General features: G+C 36.4%; 1 protein-coding gene across 2 annotated transcripts in view; it reads left to right on the forward strand.

The window, feature by feature from the left end:
• The window catches only part of LOC131076046 (uncharacterized), a 43,766-nt gene extending 21,411 nt beyond the window's left edge, over positions 1–22,355 (forward strand). Inside the window, exons 5-8 of one of the 2 annotated variants that reach the window (XM_059213678.1) lie at positions 20,975–21,082; positions 21,213–21,479; positions 21,564–21,648; positions 21,844–22,355. In XM_059213678.1, coding sequence (XP_059069661.1) covers positions 20,975–21,082; positions 21,213–21,479; positions 21,564–21,647 — 459 coding nt within the window. In that variant the 3' untranslated portion in view covers position 21,648; positions 21,844–22,355. Of the gene's footprint in view, positions 1–20,974; positions 21,083–21,212; positions 21,480–21,563; positions 21,649–21,830 lie in introns of both variants that reach the window. The other variant, XM_059213677.1, reaches the window with a different exon arrangement.
• Positions 22,356–25,723: the final 3,368 nt, after the last annotated feature.

Below are 25,723 nucleotides of genomic sequence, written 5' to 3' on the forward strand. Positions count from 1 at the left end.
ACAGCCTATAGTAATTTTTTCAATGCTATTTAATACGTGCTCCGAGTTGTACTGCTGACAACATTATTTGTAAGTGGACCACTTCAGTTTGGTGAACCTATTGACATTTTATTAGCATTTAACTAATACCTTGCTCAGATCCAGTTTGTTGAATGCATATTACTACCTAATATAAGATGAAAACTCAATATAATATTTAGAAGGTTTTCTGCAGTACCTTGCATCATCACTTATGAGTTTAAGATCTTTCCCTTAACTATTATATTTGAAAATTAATGAAGTTCAATAGAGCTGCTATTCTATTTTTTCTTATATATTATAGTTTTGCATCAACTAGAAAAAATGTTTTGTAGGGTTTAGGAATGTTATGACATGGGACATTACAACTTTTATTAATCAAGTTAAAATAGCTGGTATAATGCATTTCTTAGCTATTGCAGTTTTGTATAAATTAGAAAAATAAAAATAATGTAGGTTTAGGAATATTTTAAAAAGAGAGATTATACAATTTTTGCTAAGGTCTACTCCATAAAAAAAAAGAATTGTGCATATTAGTCCAAAATTTTAAAACAATGCCCTACATAACTAATTTCAATCTATTTCCAGCATGATTTCAATAGTGTTCCACAGGTATTGCCCCCTCACAACCATTTCCAAGTCAAGGAAATCCCTAGGATGTGGGGGATGGCTATGAAATGTCTCCCTAAAACCCCCACTGCTGTTTGCAAGGGTGGATGCCCCCAAGATGTTCCTGTACAAGCATGGGATAACACCCTATAGGGGACAGTGAGCTGACCCCTTGGCCAGATGACTAGGGATGCTTGGTATCCCTTGAGTGTCCCAAAGGCAGCTGGGGCCAAAAAGTTATATAGCAATTTCTGGGGGCAATCCATTGCCCTAAAAAGACAAACATTTGCTTTGGTCAACTTGGGAATGGTTGGGAGTACTGTTGCCCAAAAAATGCTTACTTTTTTTTATGTTTTGTACAACCATAGCAGCATGAAAATGGCAGTGCTAGTCCTCTCCAAGGGAATGCTTCCTTAGGCCTCCTTTCAACAACTTAGAAGGAAGTTGATGTTTTATCAAAATACAAAGGTTTTTTAAGGCTTGCATATGAATAGTTTTTGATTTTGCACAAACTATAAAATAATGTTTATTGGATGGATTAATTTTTAAAATAGCTTTGAGAATAGATCACATGGAAATTACAAAACGTGTTTACATTCTTTGTAAAGCTTTAACTGATCTTAAATAGTATTCAGTAATAGTTACATTTGTCTCAGGCAGCAGCTGAAGTCTTTTTTTTCCACTTATTTATCACCTTGCAAGGTGTCCTTTATTAACTTCAACTATGCTCATTAAACTCTTTGTTTGCAATGTGTTGAAATTCGGAATTTTGAATGCATTGTATTCATAATTTGTGTCTACTAGGTTAGTATTTACAATTTAACTTGCATAGAAAACTTAGATAACTTGGTATTATTATATATTTTATTATAACTAACTTTTCAAGTACTACATTATTTGTATTGCTAGCCCCTGCCATCCCCAAATTTGGGTCCGCAGTCCCTTTGTCTGGAAATTTTCTCTTGTGCTCCCTTGGCTACCTGTTCTGAAAATCCATGTAACGTTAGATACATGTGATAGATGAAGATGAATCTTTTTTCATACCCTCCAAAAAATCTGACTCATAGCCTAGTAAATCTCTTACCATGAGCCTCCAAAGAGTGTAACTTGTAATTGATTTTGTAACTTGTAATTGAGTTGATCTCCAATGACGGAACTTAAAAGAATTCAATTTGTAACCAAATTGATCTGAAAGTTTCTTGTTCCTAATAGTATTGAGTATTCTAGTTATCTTTTTTGGATGTTTCATACAAGAAGGAAAATAGTGGCGGTGGATCTTTCCAAGGGACTGTGTCCTTAGGACCCCTTTCAACAGCTTGAGAAGAAAAGTTGATTTTTTATGGTATATCAAAATACTAAAGTTTTATAGGTTTATACATAATTAGGCTTTTGACTTTGCAAATATCATAAAATAATTTCTATTGGATGAATTAGTTTGAAAAATGGATTTGTGAATAAATCACATGGCAAGTACTTAAAATGTTCATGTTATTTGTAAAGATTTAACTGATCTTATATTGGATTCAATAATAATTACTCTAGTCTTTGGTGTTTACTTTTCAATTGAAAATGACTATCTATTGCAAAGTAAGTAGATTTTAAAACACATAAATGATGTATACCAAGAGTTGCAGAATAGTATCATCTATTTTTTTTATTCATTTCATGTATGCTCTTATATGAAATTGTAGTTTAGGGAGCAATTCTAACATGTCTTTTCCCTAACTACGGGTGATCTATATAACCCCATGTTGATGTGTGTTTTAGGCACAATCGAACATAGAATAAAATACCAAAGTATTTTACCCTTTCTTGAGCAAAATCACCTCAAATGCTAAATATTTGATCAACTAAGACGATTCCAAGGTTTCTATGGTCAGTTCTTGACCTGTGGGTAACTCAATGGCTGATGTGATTTGCTGTTTTCACTTGGGGACTTATGCAATTGTTCGAATTTGTCAAGCTTATCATGAATGAGGACAAGTTGCCAATGACTTCGAATGATTTTGCAATTATAGCTCTTGATCTAATCTAACAAAGGATTTTCAAATAAAATGCAAAAGGGATAAGGGTTTAGAAATTCTAATCTAAAACCTAGAATGCAAGATGTAGTGAATGATTCAATGAAATTCAACTAGGCAAGGTTTCACCATCGAAGAACAATTCAACACATGCTTAGTGCAATCATCTAAGGTAAGGTTATGGATGTTCAAATTATCACCATCAACGTTAATACCATCACGGCAATACATACCAATGGACTTGCAACAATTGAAGTTAAGTTCAATTCAATTCCAGTTGACCACACAAGGCGAACTTACAATCAGCAAGAAGCTAGTGGTATGGATTATACAAATTTCATTTAAATACATTCAACACTTGTTTCATCCAATCTAAAATACTTGAAACAAATTCTAATCTAATTTCTAATCTAAATTTTAATCTAAATTTGGAGACAATGAGAACCACAAATGCATACAAAATCTAAATAGAACCACCAAACTTCAATGATTGTATTCAAATTTGCAGCATGTAGACAACAATTCTAAAAAATCTCTCTTACAAATGAGAGGCAAATGGGTTTATAGAGTCTCAAATGAAATGAATGGCCAATATTCATTTAGAATCAAGCGCCAAGATCTTGCCAACACTGCCCTAAAATAACCTTAGTTAGGGTTTGCAACAAAAAAGAAGAGGTCCAGTAGGATGACGCCTAGTTATCAAGCAAGGAAACTTCTAAAAGATTTGTTCCTGCATCCCTCTCTCTAGCAGCATACTCCACGAATCTCGCTAAGACTGAGTTGAGTTCCTCCATGGTGACACTGGGTAAAGCTTCTTGTTGCACATCAATCACATCCAAGGCATCTAAGCAAGCATCAAAGATACTTTTCCAATCCGGCATAAGCTTTTGCAAATTGTGGATGTAAATCACGAGAGAAACCAAATCATCTATCAGACTCTTTTTCAAAGATTCTAATTGATTGAAGTAAACAAATTTCATCTTTTCTTTCAATTCTTCTAAGTGTAAACTGTTGGAAGCATGAACATCCATTCCCAATAATTCATCAATAGATGTAAAGATCTTGGATTGAATCTCTTGTATTGACCCTTCCATCTCTGTGCAATCCTGTCTTGCATGATCATAAGCAGACTTCCGCATAGCCAAAGAACAATACCATCCTTGAGAATCATAAACATCACCTGTATGCACAACTCCCTCCTGGATCAACGTAGGCATCGAGATTCGCTTCAACACTTTGAGGCGAGGAATTGTCTTCTCCTACACTGGTTGGAAATCATCCCAAACTCCTTCCAAATACTGTATCTTGAATATGAGCATTGCCATCTTATCGAATGCTTGGACAAACTGAGCTAGGAAATCATCTGCATGTTTCGCAACATCTTCAATCCACTTTCCAACCTCTTGATGTGTACTCCTCGCTACCTCATAGTCAAAGGGGAACCCATGATCAATAGCAATAGGTGAGACAAAAGTAGGATCCTCAGGCCTTTGGGAGTTCATCCCTTCAATGTATTCTTTGAGTCTCCTATTCTCATTTTCAAGCATCTCCTTCTTTTCAATTGTCCTATTCAATTGTGCCTCAATTGCCTTGGCAGTATCATTCAACTCTTGGAACTCTTGCTTCTGTGTAGTCGTTCCAAGGTCAATTGTGGTAACTTGATAATCCATAGGAGTGATAGCATCTCTGGTCTTATCATCCGTTAGGACAGCTACTTGTGCAATACGCACACCTGCCTCGTCTCTAGTAATCGTAGAGAATACCTTACATTTCTTCTGTTCCTTTCTTTGCTAGTCCTGGCTAAGAAATCATCAATATCTTCTACGGGCTGTACCTCTATCATTTTCTTCTCCATATTCTACAACAACCAATCGGGAATAGTAGAAATTTCCATCCCATCCTCGAGGCGCATGTCCTGATCAAGTCTTCTTAAGGCTGAAACGATATCATCATCTGTATCCTTGTCCTTAGTCAAATCTACCACATTGTTGCCCAAGTTGACCTCCAATTGGATTGTAGGAGATCCCAACTGTTCTCCATCATCATCATGTGGTGCCGACTGTGCTGTAGCATGTAACTCTTGATTGTTCTCTGGTAGGATTTCCGTATCAAAATCTTGTCTGGACTCATCATCCTTCTGTCATATCATTCTCCTTCACTAATGAGGAGCTCATAGTGGATAAAGGAGTGTTAGACTTGTTCTTTTTCTGCCTCGACTCTTGGCTAACAGTCTCCTTGCCTTTTGCTTGTGATTCTCCAGGCATACCTTTGCTTCTTTTGGGAACTTGACTTTCCTCATCATCATGTGGTCTTACATCACTGATTGTTCTTTCATCATCATTGAGGGAGGACTCCTCATTTCTCATCTTCTCATAGGTAAAGGTGACCTTCAACTTCCTTAACTCATTGACGTACTTGTACACCCATTCCTTGGAGTAATCATTCACGTCTCTCATTAACACATTCAAATCCACCAACTCAAGTTGCGTCCAACTGGGCAACAAGACAAGCTTTGTCCTTTTCATTTATGTACTGCAGATAGACTGGATCATCATCATCTTGAACCTGATCTGGGATGGAGAAAAGATTGCACTTCCTCATGAAGTCCACTGACATACGAGACCACATCCTTTTCCTAACTGCGTGCTCTTCCATGGGATTAGCCTAATAGTCCTTGATGTCTATTTTATGTGTAAATCTTCTTCCCTTGATCTTTACGATATTCTGAAATGGATCAAATCAGTCCCTGCTCTTGTAGGTTCCAAGGTGATAGAACTCTAGTTCTTAAATAACTGAATTTGCTACGGTTGCGGTGCGGCATACCTCCAATGTCTTCCCAAGTGCAATAGGAAGAGTTATACCTGTTCTATGCTTTTCCTTTTGGAGGAAATCATACTCCAAAAGTTGTCTCACTACCTCAAGTAAAATCATCTTATCTGTCGGATACTTAGGAAGCTTGTATTGTTTGGATCGAAATCCCTGTATCTGTAGGTATGTGAAGGTAGGAAATTGTATATATCATGATTTTTACTTCTCAATTTGCCTTGTTGCCTCCTTGGACAACCGTTTGTGGATCCCACCTTGTAGCAGTCTGGTGACGTACATGGTGAAAGCATCCCTCACCCTTCTATAATGTTCATCCTCTCTTGCATATCCGCACTCTTGGGAATTCCAAACACTTTCGCAATTGATTCTTCGGTTAAGTATGCAAGCATTGCCCCCTTGGGTGATCTGATCATCCTGGTTCTTGGATCATAATGCTTGGCACACTCAATAACAAGCTCACTGCATTGGATAGATGGTGGAAAGCTGGCCGCTTGGTAGATTCCACTCTACATGATATTAGCCGATAGGGTTGAAGGAAGATGATTCTTCACTCCAAACATTCTTTGTCTCATCTGCTTCATGTCTAGGTACTCCATGTTCGCATCCGTGACCTTCTTCCATCAGGATGATATCAGCGACTCCGGATATAATCCCTCTTGTACTATCTTCAATTTTCTTCTTTCATTCTGCTATTCCCGTCTTGGACATGGTACCTGTATGAAGCCCGAAGTTAATATCATGGAAAAATAATTCGAATAATTTGTTTTCAGAATTTCCTAAGTTCCGGTTTTTAATGATTTTGTCAAATTTAATGGCCTAAAATCAGAAATCTCAACAATTGGTAACAAATTCTGAGAACAACATGATTTTTTTATCAAAATAGGGTACAAAACCCTGACAAAACCCTGATTTTCAAACTTATTTAAGGTCTGATCATGAAATATAAGTCTGAAGGCACTCTGGTATACTCAGAAAATTAAGTATTTGAAGCTCAAAATTTATACCCAGGTCTGAATATACTCAGAAAATGGTGTATTAAAGTCTGATTTTTTGATATTGAAGTCTGAATACACCCTCTAAAGGTCTGAAAATGTCCTCCAAAAGTTCGAAAATTTTCAGAGAATGATTGCTATCAATGGCTGGAAGTGGTCACAGCCATGACACACCTTCACTCTTAAGTTGTTTTGTTTTCCAAAGCTCCAAAATGGCCATTCCTGGGCACAAACAAGTGGCTGGGAATGATATATCAGTCTGAGAATACCAGCAATGGCGTCTTCACGAAATACCTTCAATCTCTCAACAATAGCGTCCAAAACAAAATTGCCTTGGCTGGGAACAATACTTCAGATCTGGAATTTCAATGTCCCAGGCAAGGACGAGCAATGGTGCCCTCCAAATGATATCAAAGCTCTCCAACGATGGTGCCAAACAATCACTTAGGTGAAATCGTAGTCATTACCAGCAATGGCGCCAAATGAAATGTTTACAAATCGCACCCCAAATGTGAGGCAATGAGCCACACAAAATTGTAGCTCCCAAGTCCCAACAATGGTGGCGCCAAACATAAAAATCGCCCAAATTACTTATGGCGCCCCTCAGTCAGCAATGTAAATGCTTCAAACATGGCACACTTCCACTCTTGGATAAAAAATCGCCTTCAATCTGCTGTAGCGCACCCTCAATCAGCTGCTTCAACGGTCATATCAAGGCAATATAATAATTATATTATGCTGGCTGGGTGTATTTATTCATGTTTTTGCCTTGAGAGTTCATCACACAAGCAATGTGGGATAAAAAACATTACTTCAAATCGACCCGGTGGAGAATCGATTCACATTGAGATAACACAACTTGATATTAAATGAATTAACACTTGATCATTAAATGATTATGACAATTAATTTGGGGCACACTTGTCATTAAAATCTTTCACTTGCATTAAATTCCAGCCACTTGGGGAAATTCGATCCCTATCAGGACAAATAAATTCACTTAAATTCATCTTAACTCATCACATAAAGCTTTGGGGGAAAAACAACCTTCATCTAGACTTGAAAGCATCCCCAGTGGAAAATCGTCCTTCATCTGGACTCAAAAATCTCATTAAAACTTGTCAAAATAGCCTCCAAGGGAAAATCGATCCCTATTTGGACAAGATATAGCTCTTAACTTAGTCATTTTCATCCCTAGTGGAAAAATGTGGTCCATCTGGACATCTGCAGTGGAGAATCTGGATGCATTGGGATTTTCCCCAAAACACCTATAACTTGGTGGAAAAATGCCTTCCATCGGGATAGAGTGCAATTGACCTTCAAAACTTGGTGGAAAAACGTCTCCCATCTGGACAACTTGATTTTATGCCTTATTTTCATGGGGGAGAAAAGTTCCCATTGGGACTGGTGTTTTTCACACTGAAAAAGTCAAAACTTATCAAATTTTATCATTCTGCATCGAGACTTTCATCATTTTAACTGGATTTGAACGAGGGAAAATAGGAGTCCATTGGGACTTATGCGAATTTGACCTAACTTAACCTCCTAGGAGTGGAAAATACGACTCCTATATAGGACTCTTGACGCCGTAGCACAAAATAACACCAACTTGCAACACTTAGACATATTTTACTCCCAAATTACAACTTGTTGCAATCTCAAACTTATGCAAAATTTAGGATCACGAAAACATTTGGGCATTTAAAACATATGATCCTATTGACTTCAAAACTCGAAACCCTAATTGGCACATGGGAAACCTTTGGGCAAGATCATTTCAAAAATGAGACTCGAGCATGAAAGCTCAAAATTGCCGTCTAATTGCCAAAATCCTAAACTAACAAAACACGGAAAGTAGGAAAGAGGGGGTCTCCGATTGCAATGGGGCGATGTGTAAAAAGGTCACAACACCCCCTTGCCCCTAATATTTGCCAAGTAACCACAACCATTGGTAGTTCATTGGTAACTACCAAGGAACTATTTTTCTCTTAACTTTCAAAGTCGATAAAAGAGTTAACAAACTTATCAAGAATAAACATTGAGTGAAATATAATACCAAAATATTCTAACTACATCACCCCCCTAAAAGAAAAGTCATCTTCTAAATGACAAAGTTAAAAAATGAATGACATCACTGAGGAGTAGGGGAAGGGGAGATCTCTAGAGGTACCACAACATCAAAAAAGAAAGGAGGCGTTGAATGGCAGGAAACAATTGTAGGTCGTCCCTTGGAATCATACTTTATTCAACTTCTATCTCCCCCACTATTATTATTGAATCTATTGTTATTTCTTCTTTGATTTGATAGCCACCTAGGCATGCATTGTTCTATAGCTTTGGTGGTGTGATTGGTGGAGTGGATCTCTACTTATGTAAAGAGCACTCTTTAAATTGTATGGGCACTCTTTTATTGAATGATCCAAAACCTAACAAATGTCACATAACAGTTTCTAGGGACAATAGTTTTGATGTGACCTTCACTTTTGCAATCAATGCACTAGAGTTTTTTAGTTTTTCGCTGGTTTTTATCTCCACCTTCGATTCCTTCATCATCCAAAGCATATACTTTCTTTACACTTGTACTATTCCTTTTCATAATCTTCATCTGCTTTTTTTGGCGTTAGAGGATATTTTATCTTTGCTTTCTATATCCACTGCCTTATTATATACTTATGCAATAGGATGAGGGCAAAACTATCATTTTTTTTTTAGCGAAAGAACAAGGCCTCTAATAAACCCTCGTTTTCTTACACCGTATGTAGGTTCCTTTTCTAGTTTTACAATTAATTCTTTCATCCTACAATTATAAGCTCTTACATTTTGATGTTTACCTTGTTTAGTATTATAGATTGTTGCTATTATTTCATTGTTGTCTCAAAGCAGTCTGAATTATTCTTCAAAGGCCTTTAATATCTTCCACTTATTTTGGGAGCTTTTTTCAATTTCTATATATTTATCAAAGGCTATACCTCTTAGAGTGACTAGAGAAGACCGTAGCCAATATCCTCTATTCCATTGCTTGTAAACATGGGCAACTTTTGCCTTTCTAAATTGGGGCTTGATGGTGGAGTCACCATGGTTTTGTTTTGATGCAAACTTAGTGCCTGGAACTTGCTATTCAGTAAGTTTTGGTTCAGACATTTTGGTCCGCATGCACTCTCAACCATACGAGAATCCTTACCTTTTCTTGCACCTTCAGCATTCTATGCACTTGTTTTGCCTCCAAGTTCTCTAGGTTATCTTTTATACACCCTTAGCCCTAGGGTTTTTTTAGCTTGGTTTCTTCTCCTTTGATTGACAACTCTTTTATGCCTCGAAGGTTGCTCTTATACTCTTCTCTTTCTCCATTAGTGGAGGAGTCTTCTAACTCTCAACTTCCCTTATTTAGAGGAGGCTGCATTGACTTTTCAACTTGGTCTGAAAGATCAACCTAGGTTTCGTATGGTAAATGAAAGCATATTTCCGTTTCCTCCTACTTTTTCTTTCTATGAATATATTTAGAGGAAATTCTTTGATATTTGTTTTCCTGACTACAACTACAACTCACTCTGACATCGTCTTCGACTTCAAGGTGGACTTTGACGTTAGATTTGTACTATTGGGGTTTCTTTTGTAACTTATTGTAGTTATCTCCTCTACTCCCTTTGTTCTATGAGCCTTAGAAATCATCTAACCTCCTGCTTCACTTCTTGACTGCTTGTGGTCTCTTCCTGTTCTTGTTAGGGTATAAGGGCATTACTTTTGGGGAGTACGATGCCTATATGTGCTTGGTTACTCTTCTCATATTGGCTTTTGTCTATGTAAGATTGATTTTATTTGTTGTCAATGTGCGTCATAGTCTCATTTGGCACACAATTCTTTTAATATTATATAATTCTGCATGAGGAGTTTGGGGAGATGGTTGAGGAACGTATCTAGTTCACTAGTTTTTAACTTATTCTAGATTGTATCTTGTGGAACTTGTCCTCTTTTTTGTTATGTTTTGTGTTCTTTTACTAATATATCCCATAAATATAACAAATGTTGTATGAGATCACCCTCTTTTTGTTGATATGATTTCACTGATTTCTCAACTAGCTGTCCCATTTATATGACCATCTTCTTTTTTCTACTCGATGCATGCCAAGGAGCTATCAAAGATTGAGGAGTGGGAATGCTGCCCATCACATGCCAAGTCAAAAGGAAGGAGAAGCTCTAAATGTCTGACAGGAAAGTTTGTAAGGTCTATAAGGCCGACATGTGATGTAGCATGTAGAATTCCAATTTGGGCTTTGGCGTCAATTTAGGTCTAGGTCAACTAGTTTGATCTTTTAGGTGGAAAGTTGATACAAGAGCATATAGAGTATAAAGGCAATCTCGCATCATCCAAAAAAATGTTTTATTTTTATTTTTGTTAGGTTTCGTGAATACCCATGAAATTTATTTCCATTAAAGAGTCCTAAAGGGTCGTTTAGAACTTTCAAATTCTCAAAAAGGGCTAAATTTAGTAGGGCCTCCATTTTTAGTAAGTTTTCATTTGAGCACATAGGGACTTGAAATTTTACCAAAGCTCCAAAATTGAATTTTGTACATTTTGGGTAATTTTTGAGCCAGGATCAAGTCTGTGTAAGAAGATATTAAAGATTTAAGTTTTAAAATTTCCCGAAAAATTCTTTAAAATTGGTTTTAAACTTTTGAGGCTTCAAATGATGTCTTGGGGCCTTGAAATCAGGAAAAATGGATAAGTCAAATTTCAAGCACATAGAGCACATTGAGATTTTCATTTTAAGAAAAAAAACTAAGCTCAATCAAGTGCTTGGATCAAAAGTTATGGCTTTCAGAAGTTGGGCTATTTTTGGGCAAGAGTTGCAAATTTTGAAATTTTGCTTTAGGGCACCAAGAAGCTATCTATGACCATTTTTTGAACATTTTTGAGTAGTGGAAGAGGAGAGGAAGGTAGGAAGTCGTGAGAAAGGGGGAAGACACAGCAAAAGCAGATTTGAAGATACAGAAGGCAGAAGGCTCCAAAATTGAAAGAAGCTCTTGTGTGTTGCATCCTGTGAGAATTTCATCCTCTATTTTTTTCTGTATTAAAGATAGTTTACAAAAAGAGATTACATGATACTGATTGCAGCAGATAGCAGACCATGCAAGGTCACTGCTCTGTAGCTTATATAAACATACCCGTAGTCAAAAAATAAACATACCCGTAGTCAAAAAATATTGAACCTGTTTGGTATAGCTGTCTACTGTAGATGGAAATAAACATCTAAATACATAATGACATCAAGTTTCCATAATCCATTAATGCTGTTTTTTCTTGCTTCTGGATTTGATTGTATTATTTCTTTTACATCAATGTTTCGGATCACACTCTGTAATCCATCATCAGGATGAAGAGTGCTAGGGGATATACAGAAAAAGTAGATTGCTGTCATATACATAGAGCTACAATATGTATTAGAATTTTCCAGCAAAATATCTGCCATCTGTACAACAGTACAACAGCCTATGCTTCTGGATTTGATTGTATTATTTCTTTTACATCAATGTTTCGGATCACACTCTGTAATCCATCATCAGGATGAAGAGTGCTAGGGGATATACAGAAAAAGTAGATTGCTGTCATATACATAGAGCTACAATATGTATTAGAATTTTCCAGCAAAATATCTGCCATCTGTACAACAGTACAACAGCCTATGAATAGGCATTTATGATTGTAATTTTTGAAAATTTGCTTTTTAGTATTGCATATCAGACTTTGTAATTTTTCAACTAATATAATATATTGAAAAGCCAGATTTAAGGGTTTCGTAATTGGATTTTGTGTTGCCATTCAATATTTATTTATACTTTATGTTCTATGTGCTAGAAACACCATAAAATTGCATTTTTGATTGAAAATATGGAACTAGACATAACATGAAGTAGGAGAGGTAGATAGTGACTGATTAATAGTGTCCAAAAGAGAATTCATAATATTGATGCTAAAGCCCCATTCCTTTGCTTGAGCCATATCTGATGGCCACATATCAATGCCAGTTCTAAAGGGAGGAGTGGGAAGCAGCGGAAAATAAGACTTAAATCCACCCATGGTTTATCCAAAAGCTAGTAGCATACTCAATTCCTTAGTAGATTTAGAACCACCTTTGCCACTAGCACTATCTGCCTTCACACTCATACTGAAGTAGCAACATAGGGGAGGAGCAAACAATATTAGCATAGTAATGAGGGGAAGGAAGTAGGACATCACCCACAACTGAGTGAACAATTTTATTTCTCAGTACTCCATCTGCAAGAGTTGGCTTATGAGAGACAAAGCTGAGGCGTAACCCTCTTAATTGTTAAATGTGATAAGTAGGCAGATTTCCACCAATTTGCCGTTTTGGAGACTTTTGGTTTACGTGCTTGGCAATCTGCAGCTGAATGCTATATTCTCATAGTCCAGAATTTATTTCCACACGTGGTCCTCCACCTTGAGTCAATGTCATCTGACATATATTTGGAGATGTTTATCTCTAGTTGGATTCAGATTGAAGTAAAATGAATCTGCCAATTAGTTTTTGTTAAATTTTATGATCAGATTAGATAGCACAATAATTCACACAAATGCACAGATATTATCCTGGGAAAACCTTCCTCTTGAAGGTGAAAAACCCAGCAATGAAATATGTCTTTATTATCTCAATTATGTCAAGAGACTTTATAAAGAATTTGGTTCACTCTTGAAGCTACATATGTATGACAGCAATTCAACATAGAGAATATACGATCTCTTATAGAGAATATACGATCTGCAATAAAGAATCGGAATTTCTTAGTTGATGCTCAACCTGCTGTAGATAGTCTTCTATCTGCTGAAGAATATCAATGAACTGCTGAAGAATGAATGTCCGTAGAATGTCCACGAACTGTTATATGCGTGTGTCCTTCGATGTCTATTAGAGAGGTATACAAAACTTCATATATATGCTCGATCAGATGTGCCTTCAACCAACACAACTCCTCCAAGGGTTGGCTTCTAATCAACACATCTCATGAATGAAGATTAGTTATAATATAATTATGCATCGGTTATATTAACACGTCTCTTAAAGGTTGGCGGGATTTATACAAAATCGGCACATTAAGGAATGATTACATTATTGATATATGCAAATCGTGTTTGCTTACTTAACCATTTAATATTCAACGATATAACTAAATGGTCTAAGGCCGATAGGCCAATTAGGCAAATTAGTTATCTATGTCGGCCCTGAAGGATATCGACCGAAGCTATCCATCAACACTCCCTCTTAGCTAGGGAGAGTCACATAGTGACATTCACCATGGCTACTCCCAGAGAGTAAATATGCACAAGTGCAAAGTCATGACATCCACCATACCTGCTCGCAGAGGGTGGATCCACCATGCCTACTCGCAGAGGGTGGATCAAGGGCTGGAACCTCAAACTTCTCTCACAAAGAAGAATGCTCAACAAGGGCTGATACCTCAAACTTCTCTCACAGAGAAGAATGCATGACAAGGGCTTGCACCTCAAACTTCTCTCACAAAGAAGAATGCATTATAATACATATCAAGTAATCAATGATGTTGAGACTCCCTCTCAGAAAGGGCTTCATTTTCCACAATTCCAAGCTTGTCTCGAAAATGCACAAATTTCACTTTCGCAAGAGGCTTGGTGAAAATGTCAGCCGTCTGTTCCTCAGTACAAATGTATCTCAATTGAACAACATTCCTTTGTACCATATCTCTGATATAGTGGTACTGAATTTCTACATGCTTCGTTCTGTCATGAAATACTGGATTGATTGAAAGCTTCACACAACTTTGGTTATCACAATGTATGATGGTAGGCTCCAATGATTTACCAAACAATCCTACAAGGAGCTTCTTATGAAGCCACACTGCTACGTGAGTTGCTACACATGCTATACCAAGAAATCATAGCAGATCCCAAACTAAAGCAACAACCAGAAGTGCTCTTCTGATTAGTAACACTCCCTGCCCAATCAGAATCAGAATATCCTTCAAGAATCAGGTCCATACTAGAAGAGTATTTCAAGCCATATCCAACTGTGCCACGCAAGTATCTCAAGATATGCCTGACTGCAACTAGATGTATCTGTCTAGTTTCACTCATGAACTGACTAAGTGCACTTACGACATAACAAATATCTGGTTTAGTGTTAACTAGATACATCAGGGACCCAATCAATTGCTTGTACATAGTAGGGTCCACATGATCTGAACTAGCTGCAACTTCCCTTAATTTCTTCAAGTTAGTTTCCATGGGTGTGGACATAGATTTACAATCTGTCATTCCAAATCTCTTCAAGATATCGATGGTGTATTTTCCTTGACTTAGGATAATCCCATTGGGCCTCTGCCACACCTCCAATCCTAGAAAGAAGTACATAAGTCCTAAGTCCTTCATCTCAAATTCGGAAGTCAACTCTTTCTTACATCTATCAATGAGATGATCTTCTTCGGTAACAAATAGGTCATCAACATAAAGTACCAAGATCAACATACCACCATTGAATACCTTGAAGTAAAGGTTTGGATCAGCATCATTCTTGCAAAAACCCAAACCCACTAATTATTTGTCAATTCTTTCATACCAAGCTCGAGGAGCTTGTTTAAGACCATATAGGGCTTTCTTCAATTTACACACATGAGACTCTTTCCCATGAATCACGAACCCCTCAGGTTGCTCGATGTAGACTTTTTCTTCAATCACGCCATTGAGAAAAGCAGTCTTCACATCCATTTGATGCAACTTCCATCCCTTAGCTGCTTCAATAGCAATAATGGTTCTAATGGAAGTATAGCGAGCAATAAGAGAAAATGTTTCTTCGTAGTCTATTCCCTCTTGTTGAGAGAAGCCACGAGCCACAAATCTAGCTTTGTACTTTTCAATGCTGCCATCAGCTGAATGTTTTATCTTGTACAACCACTTGGAAGATACAACATACTTTCCTTTTGGTCTAGGCACAATATCCCACACATTGTTCTTGAGAATGGATTGATACTCCTCATCCATTGCATCTTTCCAAACTTGTTGTTTTGCAACTTCCTCTACACTAGAAGGTTCAGACTCAATAAGATTACACATTAATGCAACATAACCAAAAAATCTTTGTGGTCTTTTGCTTTCTCTGAATGTTCCTCTAAGAGTGGCAAAATGTTCTGCTTCCTGCATAGTGTTTCGCGCCCAAAGAGATCTCTTTTGAGACACAACAATATCTCTAGGCCCATCAGTGGGATCCAAAGGTTCAATTGGGTCATTACTCATATCAGGTTCTGTAGTCTCCCTTTGAATCTCAGGAGCATGATCAACATCCATGTCTTGAGGAGTCTCATCATCTATCTCCATGCATGAGCTCTTTGATTTCCTGAATGCAACATCTTCCTCAAATGTGACATCCCTGCTAACTTCTATTTGCTTCTAACCAGGAATGTAAATACGGTACGCTTTGGAGGTTTCACTGTAGCCTACAAATATTCCTCTTGCCAGAAAGCTCTAACTTGGTTCTCTTGTCCTTGGGAATATGAACATACACAGCACAACCAAATATTCTTAGGTGGCTGATATCAGGCTTGATACTTGAGAAGGCTTCTTCAGGAGTCATATCTTGTAATATCCGATGAGGACATCTATTCTGAACATACACTGCTGTTCTAGAGGCTTCTGCCCATAGAAAAATTTGAAGGTCTTGATCATGAATCATAGCTTTTGTAGCTTCAACTTTAGATCTGTTCTTCCTTTCAGCAACCCCATTTTGTTGAGGGTTGTAAGGAACACATAACTCTCTCTTGATTCCTGCCTCAATACAGAAATCACGAAAGCTACCCGAGGTGTATTCACCTCCATTATTAGACCTTAAAATATTAACTTTCTTTCCAGATATATTTTCTACAAGAGCTTTAAACTCTTTAAACCTACTTAGGACTTCATCAGACTCTTTAGACCTTAAGAAATAAATCCAAGTCTTCCTAGAGTAGTCATCTATAAAAGTTACATAATACAAACATCCACTTAGTGATGGAATTGACATTGGACCACATAAATTTGAATGTACAAGATCTAGTATTTCTTTAGACCTACTTTCACTGCTATGAAAAGGACTTTTAACATTTTTACCCATAGCACAACCTTTACAAGTACCATCGTTTACATGAATAAGTATAGGAATACCTTTTACCATCTTTTCCAAAGATGGAAGTGCCCTGAAGTGAAGATGTCCAAGTCTTCTGTGCTAGAGTTCGCTGGAACTAGAGGAATCATGAATAAGAGCTTGAACTGGGAGAGTGGAGAGTTTGTATAAACTCTCATGACAATTTCCGATCGTACGAGCAGTTTTGATGTTGGAGTTCTTAGGCCAAGCAAGAACTCTTCCTTCAGAAAATGCAATTTGATAGCCTTTATCCTCCAAGGCTGAAATAGACACAAGGTTCCTTTTGATCCCTGGTACGAACAATACGTCACTTAGGTGTAGAGAAACTCCAGATTCAAGTTTTAGAGATGCAACACCAACTCCTCTTACAGCATAGCAAGCATCATCCCCAATAATGACTTGAAGATGTGCTTTTTCCACTAGATCAGAAAGGTGCTCCCGATGACCGGTGATATGTCGAGAGGCTCCACTATCAATTAACCATGTATCACTGTTTGTAGGAACATTGCTTGATAATGCTGATATGAAAAGAAAACCATTGGAGTTATCTTCATTCTCCTTCTAAGATGAGACGCCATTGATGTTTGCTCCTTGTTGATTAGGTCTTGTCAAACAATCCTTTGCAAAGTGACCAAACTTGTCACACCTAAAACATTGGATGCGAGAGAGATCTTTCTTCCTCTTCTAGAATCAGGTGCAGAATCTGATTTGAAATCTCTATTTTTTTTGAAGTTGCCTTTCTTCCAATACTTTCGTTTCTTGGTAGATTGAGTGGCAAGAACATGCGTATCTTCATTTTGAGAACTCTTGATGATTCCTCTGGCAGTCAATCTTGATTCTTCTTGAATACAATCTGCACGGAGTCGATCAAACTTAGGTAATTTTGACCTTCCACTTATGCTTTGGATAAATGGCTCCCATGAATGAGGCAGACCATTCAAGGCTAGCATAACAAGGTCTTTATCTATCACTTGATCCCCAATTGCGCATAGTTGATCTCTCAATTCTGAAATTTTCATGAAGTAGGTGATGACTGAATCTCCTTTTGCCATCTTCACTTGGTGGAGTTGCTGTCTCAAGGCAAGAGTCCTACTTACGTTGTTAATCTCATATAAACCCTCCAAGGTCTTGAACATATCTCTTGCAGTTGTCATCTTGGAGATGAGAGACACCAAGTGATCCCTCATGGAGTCGATTAATATCTTCTTTGCCTTGATTGCATTCTTCTTGAATTGCAGTTTCTCCTCGTGATCTTCTAGTTCGGATAAATTTTTTTCTTCTATGAATTGAAGAAGATCATTCTCTTCAAGTGCAATGAGCACGCTAAACTTCCAAGAGGTGAAGTTAGATGCACCTTCAAGTCTATCTTTGACTTTAAGACCGTTCACCATTTTCGAGACTTAGAGATACTGCACGGGAGAGAGAGGAGAGAATACTTAGAAGTTGTTTAGAATCTGATCACGATCTTCTTTCACTGTGGCTCTGATATCATGTTAAATTTTATGATCAGATTAGATAACACAATAATTCACACAAATGCACAGATATTATCCTGGGAAAACCTTCTTCTTGAAGGTGAAAAACCCAGCAATGAAATATGTCTTTATTATCTCAATTATGTCAAAAGACTTTACAAAGAATTTGCTTCACTCGTGAAGCTATATATGTATGACAACAATTCAATATAGAGAATATATGATCTGCAATAAAGAATTGGAATTCCTTAGTTGATGCTCAACCTGCTGTAGATAGTCTTCTATCTGCTATAGAATATCAACGAACTGCTGAAGAATGAATGTCTGTAGAATGTCCACGAACTGTTATATGTGTGTGTCCTTCAATGTCTATTAGAGAGGGATACAAAACTTCATATATATACCCGATCAGATGTGCCTTCAACCAACACAACTCCTCCAAGGGCCGGCTTCTAATCAACACGTTTCATGAATGAAGATTAGTTATAATATAATTTTGCATCGGTTATATTAACACGTCTCTCAAAGGTTGGTGGGATTTATACAAAATCGGCACATTAAGGAATGATTACATTATTGATATATGCAAATCGTGTTTGCTTACATAACCATTTAATATTCAATGATATAACTAAATGGTCTAAGGCCGATATGCCAATTAGGCAAATTAGTTATCTATGTCGGCCCTGAAGGATATCGGCCGAAGCTATCCATCAACAGTTTTTGGGTCTAAGGCTAAGTATTTGCCTAAGGAGTTCTCAATACCTTGTAGGCAAGAGTCCACCTAGAACTAAAGCAGGAGATATGGCAGCCACACCCAAATTAGCATAAATGGAAAATTTTTGTCATAGGGTTTAAGGTTGGGAATCATGACTTGACTAGCAAATCATGTTTATCCCAGAACCACAACACTTTTTGCAGAACAAAAAATCCCTAAGCACTGGGAAAGATCTCTACTAGATTCTTGAGGCTAGGAAACCATGTTTTAGAAATCTAGTTATGTAACTTAGACTAGGTCAGAAAGTACAAATTTTGTAAATTAACTCCATATTGGAGTATTTTACTTCTTCATTTAGGGCATCCTACCCAAGTGTGACTACATGATGAATCCGAAAAACATGGAATGTGGTCCAGTTGTCTTGTCTTTAGCTCCAGTAGAGCAACATTCAGCTCAGATGGAGAAATCTGAGTGACTGCAGAGTCTAGAAGAACTTGTGTTCTAGAAGGGCAAGCTTCCCCAGGCACCATAGGCCTTAAGTGATTAAAGAAGTACAATCAGGCTCCTGTTTGCAGGACATGAAAGGGGCAACTGGCACACAAACACAGGACAATAGGGGACCTAGTAGACCAAGATCCAACACAGTAGACTCACGTAGGGTGGAACCATTAGTACATACAACATTTGCACAACTGGAAATCCCAAGAGTTGGAGAATCTCTAGGATCATTGCTAGCAAGAATTACAGAGTTAGGGTTTGTTAAGGAGGATGCGAGAAGAGTCATTTGAATTGGTATCCTTGCTGCCATTGTAATTTTTATGTCTTATGTTTGTTTCAATGTCTACATACTACATTTGACATGAAATGGTAATTCTTCCAATTTTCCCAATTTCTTTTACAAACATTTTATTGTTTTATGGGTTGTCAATTTTTTAATTTTAAATTGAAGTAATGGAAAAATCCCATTTATGCTTTCAGTTTGCTATGTCACTGCTGTGTAAATGGAATGCCACTATGGCCTAAATTGGTAAAGAGTAGTGTAATAGAAAAGAAGGATATGTTTAGTTATTTTTCTCTGAAGTTGAAAGGAGAACAGATGTTTCTTCTCTAATTGACTACAAGAGGAAGCGCAAATTAGTAGTTACTAATTTATATAAAATAAAACTTCTTTCTTGTTTGGGCTATTTACATATTTGGATTTTATTTAAAATGGACATTCAGGCAAAGAAGTATTAGTGCTTGCAATATTAAAAAAATCATGTTACTGCATTTTGGGTTAAAGGCTGCTTCATCTGAGGATAGCATATTCCAATGAGGTATGTCATGAACCACAGTTTCTATGGTCATCTAGTGTTCTGCTCATTCTTTTGCCTCTGTAAGATGCACGAGTTTCCCAATGTAAGTGCGAATTTGCTTTTGTAAGTTTGATAGTGCAATTATTCTGAAAGTATTGAGCTTTGCAAATTTGCTTTTTTAAGTTTGATGCTGCAATTATTCTGAGAGTATTGAGCTCAACAGCACTGAATTTTTGGCTTTTATACGGAATATTTAAAACTTGAACTTAACTCACAATTTTCTGGAGATTACATCTATCATAAGATCGTCACCTTGGTACCCAGAATCTTGAGTTGTCTATTTAACAAAATAGATCATACCCTTATCACTTGGCCCCAGAATCTTCTGGGTTGTAGCTAGTGGCTTAGTTATTTTGAGTGAGGAAGGACTATTCTCATTCTTTCCAAATTTTTCTGTATCACTTTGTTTTTCAAATTGAAAGTATTCATTCTCTTTAGAATGCTGTTATTGTATTTTGGTGTACTTAAATATATTTAAAGAAATAGGGCCTCTGTTTTTGTTTAAATAAAGTGAATAATATAGTTGAGAAATATTATACATCTTAGCTATAGTTTCTATATGTTGCTAACTTGAAGCAATGCCTCTATAACATTATTAAGCATGATTAGAAAGTAAATATGTTAGATTATAATTTCATCATTTTGCTTTTCGTTTACATTTCTAAGAAACTTGGGCAGTTTCTTGAAGACAGGAGAACTAAAAAGTCCTTTTGCAGGCACATTTTCATTTGCATTTCCATGCTTTTCTTTATAAGGTACATATTGATGGAGATTATATATCCTTGTTCCATATGCAGATTGAGCAGATTCCTGTGAGACACTTTGTTGCAGACATATCTTGCTTGGACAAACTGATGGATGTGCGCGTAATGGTCACGACAGAACAGTATTTGACAGATCTTAGTGTGAGTATCAAATTTCATAATGATAAGAGATTTTCAAGCATTTTTTTAATTGATTGTGAACAGACATTTGCAATTGGTTTCTCATGATGAAGATGGTCTGTAACTGAGTCTCTGTACATCTAAATTACAGGAAAAAGATAAAGAATCTATTGAAGGAATAGTAGAATCTGCCTGTATTGAAGAGAGTGCAAAAGGAGGATTGCACTGGCCCCTTGGAGGCTCGGTGAGAAACAGATTCAAGGTCAGAGGAGCAATGATTCTCAATGTTACTACCATTGTTGGCAAAACATGGAACATGAAATTTCAGCACGCAAATAGAGGAGAATTTATAGCTTCTTCTGGTAGAGTGACAAACGAAGTAATTTTAAAGATCAAAAGTATAACCAAGTATTTGAGGGTGAGTTCTGCAAAGGAATTTATGTAGCTTGTGCACGTTTACTTAATAGGAAATTTTATAACTTACTCTCAAGGTGAAATGTAGGATCAGAGGCAATGGGAGGAAGATAATATAATGAATATGATGGAAGAACTCTTCAAATGGATTTGGATGGAAGGTTTGCAGTAATGTAAGTGCACAAAGAGTAGCATTGAGGAATAGTATACATTTCATGGGAGTTCGAGACAATCAAGACCTAACATGAAGAACTGCTAATTAAATTGAACCTGTATCTTTTTTTGCATGCCAGTATTGTTCTTGAGTAAGTATTGGATGGAAAGGAATATTTTTAACAGTTTACTCCATTAACAGTGTTTGTTGGCAGATTCTGTATTATTAATGAAGTGGGTGGGCATCTGGGTTAGACGCTAAATTCTGGATCAGTATGATTCACAGCCAGTTGATACTAATTAAGTGATAGTGAAAAGACACGATGGTGGATTTGAAATATGCTGATTAGACTGAGATAGCAAAGGTCTCTGTTTTCCAAAGACGAGCAATTTTTAATGCTTTTGTCAGCATTTGCAGGTGTGAAAATAAAATGGTTTTGTTTATTTGGAAATAATATTCTGGCTTTCACACATTCATTTTTGTTGTTACTCTAGAAATTGAGGATATAGACATTTACAGAAACACTTATACATTACTGATATGAGGCTGTAAATGGACATTTCTTGAATTGGTCAACAAAATTCGAACATGGGAGCTAAAAAATGAGAGGAGTTACAATCATTGTGTATCCACAATTGATTTGGGCATCTCGCATTTGAAGATTAATGTTCTATTAAAATAATTCAAGTTCTATGCAATACATGGAAAAAATGTTTCAAGTTCTAAGCATGTGTATGCATTACATGGAAAAAATCATTCAAGTTCTCGGCAAACTCATATTTTTACACATTGCACTGACTTAATACAAATCGTTTTTAAAATGACCGAGGAGTCTAGTGGAACCTCAGCCCTGCATACCTGACGAAAGTCGAGATGCATAGATATGGCTGTGGAGATTGAATGGTAATCTTCATATTAAAAGGTAAAAATCTTATATTGTATAAACTAGGCATGATCTTATGATGAAATATAATTTTACAAGTGAAAAAGCATGACTCCATGAAAAGCCATATGCAGATATTAATGGAACTTTTTTTTGGTTGAAAATTAGACCACTAAGCAAAGAAATTTGTACATACATATAAAAGATTTGAAATGGATAGGTGACTAAAGAAGTTTTAAGTCCTGATACCTCCTAGTTTTACAAATCGAGGTAGTAACTCTAAATTCTCAATTTTGAGATGACTGTAGGCATATTATTTATTATCAAGGTTGTTACCCATATAAACATGTTGCAGAGGAAGGCGTATGAAATTAGTTGTGGGTTTCCTCATATGAACTTAGTTGTGGGTCATATATTTGGGTTTTTTCTACTTCTCCCCCGTTGTTTTCTTTTAGTTTTATTCTTCTTTTGAAGATGACAAACCTAATCATTGTGTGGGTCATGATATATTTTATAGGAGATTCAGGAGTCATGATATATTTTATAGGAGATTCAGGAGGCAAAGTCAAAATTTGACTATTGAGAAATAGTTGAATCCAATATCCCTCCGTCTTAGGGGTTACGAAATAACACTACGAACTTGTCCTAGCAATGAAGGAATTGAGAATCAGATGGTAGATCGCTATCTTAGTTTCACCAAACCCAACTTTTGTGAGGCTTCGAGGAATAATTGCCAAGGATGGTGGTTTTGTTTAGAGTGGTTTTTTTGGTCATTGAACTAATAATAAAGCCAATTGGAAGGGATTGGTGTTGGGATTGTGTTGGCACTCTCTTTAGGAATTGATGTTGGGATTGGGTTGATAGTGTCTTTAGGAATCTAATGGTTAGTGTTAGGGCTATTACCTTTCAACGATTATGCACTCATTAATGCACTCATAAAGGCTCATGTCTAATGATTGGATAGTGATTGGATAGTTGGAAGATTTTTGGAGGAAGCTCAAGTTTAATGTGTTTATTTTAAAGTTGTTTTCTCTTATTATTTTTGGGCTTTCAATTCTTTTGTAGATTTTTCAACGAACTTTTGGGTGGATCAAGAATTTGTGCCAACTCTATTAGTGACCATATTAATTCTCATTTTCAACTAGTTATTTTGTAAGTGGTATGTGTTTTTATGGTGGATTAGTTTCAAAGGATTATAGAGGAGGATTTTAATGGTTCATTTGTGTAATTTGTGTGTTGCAAGTTAAACTATCTTGGTGATACATGTTAGCTCTTGGTTTGTAGAGTATGTTGTGTTGGTTTGTTTTCCCTTTGGTGTATGGTGTTGGTTTGTTAGGTCTTATGCTGTGCCTCGTGATGACATGGCAAAAGGAGACACTCAACCTATGTGATATTTACTTGTATGGCCAGGCTTCAAACAAATCTTTAGTTCTATTTTTAAATTACCAAACGTTGGTGGCAACTAGGGTTGGTGAGTTTAGGATGGTTGTTGCAAGATCCCCTATTCTAAAATGACTTATGTAGGTTATATCTATTGCCACTTACCCAATGGTAAATTTTATCTAGTTCTTGTGTCATCTTCATTGCCTTGGCCTTCCTAATGGACCTTGCTAAACTACAATCCTTATAACATCTTGAATTTTTTCCTTTTTCGTAGTTTTTTTTTTTTTTGAGTTTCTTTTGGTTTTCTTAGATCTTTTTGGGTTTGTTTTGCTTTGCCCCAAATTGTTATCTTGTCATGAGCCTCTAGGTTTTGAAAATTTGAAGTGTAATGGCTTTTTGGTCATTTTCCAAACTAGGAGGTTTCAAAGTTTCTCATCTTGGCACTCCACTTTGGAGTTTTGCCTTCTTGGTATGCCATTCTTTTAGAGTCCCCTTTTCCCATTTACCTCTATTTCAAGATTTCAAAGTTTCCATTCTTAGCATGACATTTCTTCGAAGTCTCCTTTTCCTATTTCCTTCCGAGTCCCTTTTCCCATTTCCCCCCATTTTGAGAGTTTGAAGTTTACTATCTTAGCATACCATATAAAGTTGCCCTATCTAACATGCCATTCCTTCAAAGTTCTCTTTTCCCATTTCCCATAGCTTTGGAAATTTAGAGTTTTTCATTCTGGCATGGTATTTTAGAATTGGCATACCATTCTTTCCAACTCACATTTTCCCAAATTTTCCATTTCCCTACATTTTGGGATTTTAGAGTTTCCCATTCTAGCATGCCACTTCAAAGTTTCTCTTCTTGACACACAATTCCCTTATAAGTCCCCTTTTTTCATTTCCCTCCATTTCGAGATTTCAAATTTTCTCATTTTGGCATGCTATTTTGGACTTTCCCATATTGACATAGGCCAAGATCTTGGGATATTTTTCACACTTTTTCATACCTTTAGCATGCTTTTTCTAGAAACTTTATCAATCGATAAGAAAATCTACCTATCTCTCTACACAACCAAGAATACCATTAATGGTATCAAATGGACACAATTAGACAATCTCTTAGTACATGTGAACCCCTCAAAAACATTGTTTGTGTATGAAGGCATATGGTTGTAATTGCAAGGGGTATGGTTTCAAGTGTACAACCATGTGAAGATGATGCAACATATTGTGTGACCTATATATTTGTAGATGTATAAAATGACCACTTTCTTAAATGAATATTTAATATTCATTTTAACCCCCTTCCTTTATTTAATTAATTTCTCCCCATTCATCTATTTAATTAAATGAATTACTCAATTTATTTAATTAAGTTCACCTAAGCCTTTTCTAGTCTTTTTAATTAAATAAATCACTTTATTTAATTAATTCCCCTTTCTCCCCTTTTAATTAAATTTACATTTAATTAAATTGATCCTTGCAAGTAAATAAATCTAATTTATTTATTTAAATCCCCCACTTGTATTTATGCTAGTTGCATCTATTTGATTGAAATAAAGTAATTTAATTTTAATTAAATTCATTTTCCCCACCCACTTGCAAAATCCTACATCTCCCACTTATCTCCTAAACCCCTTCTAGATTCTTCTAATCACTTTTAAATTAGCTTAATTCATCTCCTAAATATTGCCACATTCCTAAGCAAAGGGAAGTAACTTCTCAAACCCTCAAAGTCTTCCAAACCATTAAAGACTCTTACATAACCATTAATGGTTAAACTCAACTTTCTTGCATGATTAGAGACTTTCTCTCTAACTCAACCTTCATCTAACTC

The sequence above is a fragment of the Cryptomeria japonica genome, chromosome 10 (genome assembly GCF_030272615.1).
Source record: "Cryptomeria japonica chromosome 10, Sugi_1.0, whole genome shotgun sequence".
Taxonomy (NCBI): Eukaryota; Viridiplantae; Streptophyta; class Pinopsida; order Cupressales; family Cupressaceae; genus Cryptomeria; species Cryptomeria japonica.